The 6,165-nt window shown below is 34.7% G+C and overlaps 1 protein-coding gene across 1 annotated transcript in view; it reads left to right on the forward strand.

The window, feature by feature from the left end:
- The first annotated feature begins 2,598 nt into the window (after positions 1-2,598).
- Positions 2,599-6,165, forward strand: part of LOC110459085 (serine protease inhibitor dipetalogastin-like) — an 8,709-nt gene continuing 5,142 nt past the window's right edge. The window contains exon 1 of the mRNA XM_021511175.1: positions 2,599-3,021. Within this exon, the coding sequence (XP_021366850.1) occupies positions 2,765-3,021 (257 nt within the window). The 5' untranslated portion in view covers positions 2,599-2,764. The remainder of the gene's footprint in view (positions 3,022-6,165) is intronic.

Here is a 6,165-nt window from a genome sequence, read left to right on the forward strand (position 1 = left end):
TTTTTTCCATTATTTTACTGAAGCATGATGTAATTGAAATTGGTCGGTAATTTAACACATCATTAGATGAGCCATTTCCTTTATAAATAGCATTAACATTTGTTTGTTTCCAACTAAAAGGTATTATACCAGACTCTAGTGTCTTATTGAATAATAACATAAGAGGTAATTTAAGAGAAGCATGAAGCTTTTTACAATTTTAGGAATAACACCATCAGAGCCTGGGGGTTTATTAGTGTTGAGTATATTAATTTGATTGGAAACATCTTGTTCAGTGATATGAATGTTTGATAGTGAATAGGGGGCATTGGGTTGTGCTGTTTGGGGTAATTCAAGGCCAGGTGTTGATGAAATATTAGTGAAGTGATTGTTAAGAAGCTCTGCTTTGTCAGTTGGATGATGGATTATTTGGCCGTCGGATTCAGGTGGTGGAATAGAAGATGACTTGTTAGAAAAATTGGTAATAGATTTAGCTATCTTCCACCATTTGTCTGGAGTAACCACATTATCATTTAGTGACTTTTCAAGATTTTTTATAAAGTTTTGCTTTTGCCTCACGGATAAGGTCAATAGTTTCATTTCGTAGGATTCTAAATTGTTCCCAATAATGGGGATTAATTGTTAGTTTAGCTTTTCGGTGAATTCTATTTCGCTGTCTCATTTTCAATCTAATTGTATTATTCATCCATGGTTTATCATTTGGGCGCACGGTTATTACTTTTGTAGGAATGAATCTATTGACCTGCTCCGTGATTGCATTGACTATAGTGCTATTAAAAGTATTAGAATCCTGATTTGAAGACAAATTCAACCAATCAATATCAAATAAGACATTGTTCATTCTATCAAAGTCTGCTTCTTCATATTTTAAAATAGTTTTTTTTTATAGCTTACTTTTTTAAATACAGAATAAGAAATTGAAGCATGTACTGAGGAGTGATCACTGCAAAATGGTGGAGATACATGAGTATTTTTCACTTTTTCACTTTGATGATTAAGTTATTTCGATCCTTCAAATATTTAGCAAGAGTTGTGGCATAATCCATAATACCTATACAAAACTTCGCCTCAACATTTAATGATAATAAAAAAAGATTGGGAAATCAACAGAACGAAAGAAAAAAACGAACGAAGTGCCGAAAAGTGACAATACTTTGATATTGATCAATGTTCTTTATTCCATAGGCCTTAACGGTACATAAGTTGCAAATACAACATAAATATGTACAATATATATAAACAAACGGAGAGCGAGTCATAACGGCGTGTTTACATGCTTAAATAAAACAGTATCACGATTAAACCTTTAATTTGTTATTTTCTTTTTCTTAAATGCCAAGTGGACAAATTTTCCCGTTTTATCTAGTTCCTTAACATTGTTTTCACTTAATAGCTGAACAATCTGGAATACACCAGGTTTTCGATGATATTTCAAATTTTGTACTTTTCAATTTCAACCAATACTTCAAAACTTCATTTTTCTTTTAATATATAAAGGAAACCATCAGAAAAAATAATTTCCTGTATATATTTCTTGAATCCGAGTAGCTTCTTACGAAAATTTATGTGGACTTTCCCCACATATGGAGCTTTATGATGACCCCATATTTCACTTGGATATGCTTAAACGCTGTGTACATATGTATGAAATACGGAGCATTGTGTCTTAATATTAAAACAATGACTTTTTAATTTACTATTCATTGGAAAAAATACTTTTCTACCTTGGTTAGCAACATGTTTTGTGTTTTATTAAATTTACCGTTATGTGAATAACCTTCCAATGTAGTTAAATTCATCAACCACTCGTATATCTACATTGTTATATAGTCATTTTTCTTCAGTTCGCTGTCAATCATCATTTCGAAAAATCATTATTCCTGTTTTATTCAGATTTCGTTTTACCTTCCAATCAATATTGTATAATTACAAAGCATCACACATACTTTGAAGAGACTGCGGTGACTCTGCAATAAAAAATGTACCATGTGCATGCATTATTAAAAAACATGTCACCTATTCTATACAAGATCGCTGACAAAATGTCTCCTTCAAATTATTTGATCGTGTTTTGGTAGTATTCTGACAAAAATCCATCATATTTAATACAAGATTTCATATAATATATGACAATCCGGAACTTACTAGCTACATACATTGGCCACCCACTTTGTTCTTTTGTTCATAATTGACAACCTGAATGTCCTTTTAGAGTTCTTGTCACGTTTCAAAATACCGGTATGACTACTGTTTACTAGCATATTTTGGCAAACTATTTACAATTCAAGCTGTTTCAAACTGAACGTTTTTGAAAAGATACTCCAAAGAAAGCAAGCATATCCCATTGTACAGTAGGGAGTATGAAAACACAACTTTACTTTTTTGCCGGGCACATCTCAATGCAGACTAATATATATATTCTTCTTGACAAATCACTTAGCATAACCAATAAGTATAACATACGAATACCTGTGCATTTGCAAAACGGTGTTATCATACATAGTTTCACATCATGCGTTGAAATAAAAAATACATTATACAGCCATTTTGTTAGGACGTAATGTAAATAACCATTGTTAATCCCGTAGTGAATGCATTACTCATTGATAAACATTGCATTTATATAGATAAATTTATAAGATACGTTCTACGCACCTCTTCTCTTGCAGGATCCTTATTTATTGTACAAAGCCAGTATGCACCGCCTAGTAGAAGCGGTCCGCATCCACCCCATAGGGGAAGGAGACCTCCACCGCCGACAAATATGAGACCTCCACGAACCCCGGGACCGCCTAATAGACCTCCTATGAGTAGACGTATGCTGCCCCCACCACCAGGCAGGCCAATGCGACCACAAAGAAACAGGGCGATGCCACCTCCGCCACCAAGGACATGGAGAAGACCTCCCCCTCCTCCCTCTCGTTTCGCGGCGCCACCCCCGCCTCCCGTTAGGAGCTGTATCTGGAGTCCTGTATGCGGGTCTGACAGAAACAGTTATGACAGCACGTGTCAAATGCCACCGTAAGTTTTCAATATTTAATACTTTTTTGCAAGTGAGATATATAATTAGTTCAAGTTTATAAACTGTATCTTTTAAACTGTGAATAAAGAAAGTGATATTTGTAAAAGTGTGAAAACATCACGTTTAGCATTAACCAATTGCAATCAGAACGATTATTTGCATTAATTTCATTTAAAGCAGGAGATTCTCAGTTCAGTTACATATAAGGCGACATAAGAGTGAGTGTTTATGTTGGTACATCCACAGAGATGAACATTTACGTACATAGTTAATATCATTTCAATAAAAAATTCTACCAGTTAATATCAAAAACAAATAATACTGCGGTGCGTAGCTATTCAAAATGGCGAGCAGCCTATAGAGTGACGTCATTAGTACCAATATTTTCATTCTCGCCTAGCACCCGTAAACAATGATCGGAATTCTACCATACTGGTGAAATGTCTCCTCCAATTGTATATCATGAATCACGGTTCTGTAAAATTAGTTATAATGATATTAGTATCGCCAACATTAGCAAACAAATACCTTTATTACCTCTGGATAGCAAAGTTTTCCTCAAAGGACACGCTACAAGTGTTACTGTTTTAGACTTCTTATTATCATATTTGATTTCCCGTTTTCAAGATAACCTAAAAATAAACCAATAATATCGCTTGGAAAATAATATTAAATTAAATGTCTAAAATCAAAATACAACGAATATGGAGTATTTAGCTGAAGAATATTGTACATTGAAGCGTCTGTTTTCGTTCAAATGCAGCTTTTCTAAACTATAATCCTTGTGATATTTTCAAAAGTAACCAACTGGACAGAAATTTGCATTTTTATTAGGAAATGAATAAAATAACTTAATTTTGATACTTTCCATGATACATCGCTTCAATCAATATATAAAAATCATACTACTGTCGTGGATTGTAGCGATGTTTTCAAAATCCAAGTCAAAACCAAATCGATTTTCGCACCAAATATGAAAATTATCCAAAACGCCAGAAATGTCAAATCGTTTATCACGTGGTCGATCTCTACGGTGTAAGACTTATGGTGTGTCCATCCATCACAGGTGACCCCCATTTGTTTATTTTTATATATAGGGTCATACATGTGGGCGGACACAAATACCATCGGGCAGGCAGGGTTAGATTCAAGGTCAAATGGCATACCGACCTCACATAAGTTTTGTTCACCTCTAGGCCGTCCTAAGGTGAAAGTTTTATGACAACATTTTGCATTCTTCAAGGACAGCTTTCCTCTCATTTTTCACGCCTCTTAACAGAAGTAGTGGAAACACTTTATTGAATCAGTGCTATGACATTACGCTAACTGTCTAAGTTTTGCCTGAGGACAGCCCTCTAGAGCTTCGAAAGATTGGCAGCATATAATTCATTTTCCTTTGACGGACTGTCTATGCTGATGAAGCTTGTCCTCATTCTTCTATGATTTTCTTCTTTTAGACCAGTATGATCGATAGCATACCGTACTTTCGCTAATTTTATCGTCAGTTTTATCGCCAATGACTTTTCAGACTTTTGAAGGATATCCAAATGGCCGTCAGAACTGTTTCAGTGATATATTATCAATAGTTGTTGCTGATGATGATAATGTCCTAATATAGAATTAAGGCTTTGAAGATGATAGATCTAGACTGTATACTTACCTTCCTAAACACAGTCATATTGTATTAGACTAGCCGACAACTGGTGTTGTTACTCTGTCATGGGCAGGTGTGAACGCTCAGTGACACTGTGATGTACGACATGTCTATATACCTGTAGCTGTCTCATCTCACATCGGGACGATGTCTGTCAAAAACTCATAAACGTGGTCGGCATCAGTCTTACGATTAGAATGAATCTGCCAAAACAATGCTAGAAATTAAAGCATGTTAATTGGACTTAATTATTCAATGTACTATTAGGTGAGACTCTTGGTAAAAATCGGTAAAAAAATATTAGTTGAAATATCTGTTTACAGATGGTTATTTGTTACTGTGCTAAATTGTTTGAATCTTGGAAGTAAATTTACACTTTGTTACAGTGTTAAGTTGTTCACTATAGTGCTTATAAGAAGGTGTGCGCTGTGTTACTGGGCGAAGTTGTGGAAAACATTGCTTACAAATAGACGTACGTATGTTAATGGTCTAAGTTGTTGAAGTGCTTATAAGTAGATGTGCACTTCAAAATTAATCAAACTGTAACATGACGCACAACCTGCTTTTACGACGAAATTGAAGTAAAAAATGCATATATCATATATGCACAAAATAGGGATTCTGTAACAAGGTTAGTCACAGCACTTTCGTTTACAAGTGTTCCCCTTAGTTTTAAACAAATAGTTGCCTTGCAATAGTTTGATAGTTTGGAACCATTGAAATAATTAATCGTCAGCCTCTGATTCTTCCACAAGAAAATCAAATGATGCCGAATGGATATGTGATACCGAGTCCGAAACCCTTGATTTTCGAAAATGTGTATTTATTTATCTGAAATTGGTCAACATGACGTTCTGAAAATCTCAAGGAAAGGTTTTATTTTAGTTGATATATTTGTCTACAATAAATCTGAAACCTGTGTGTTACAATTTTGTACCATATTATTTTCATTAAGATATTCATGTCAAAAAGTCTATTAAGATCGAGCTGTTCCGTGTTTCCCAAACCTAAAAACGCTGTCGATATCGTGGGCATTCAACTTAGAAGGCAAGATTCTAATTCATATATAGTTACAACAAATAAACACGTATTGTACAAGCCAACAATCCCTTTACGTTTCCTCTGTCATTTGATTTCAGGATGGTACATCCCTTTACATTTCCCTGACATTTGATTTCAGGATTGTACATCCCTTTACGTTTCCTCTGTCATTTGATTTCAGGATTGTACATCCCTTTACATTCCCCTGTCATTTGATTTCAGGATGGTACATCCCTTTACGTTTCCTCTGTCATTTGATTTCAGGATTGTACATCCCTTTACATTTCCCTGACATTTGATTTCAGGATTGTACATCCCTTTACGTTTCCTCTGTCATTTGATTTCAGGATTGTACATCCCTTTACATTCCCCTGTCATTTGATTTCAGGATGGTACATCCCTTTACGTTTCCTCTGTCATTTGATTTCAGGATTGTACATCCCTTTAC

Source organism: Mizuhopecten yessoensis, unplaced genomic scaffold (genome assembly GCF_002113885.1).
Source record: "Mizuhopecten yessoensis strain PY_sf001 unplaced genomic scaffold, ASM211388v2 scaffold9963, whole genome shotgun sequence".
Lineage (NCBI taxonomy): Eukaryota > Metazoa > Mollusca > Bivalvia > Pectinida > Pectinidae > Mizuhopecten > Mizuhopecten yessoensis.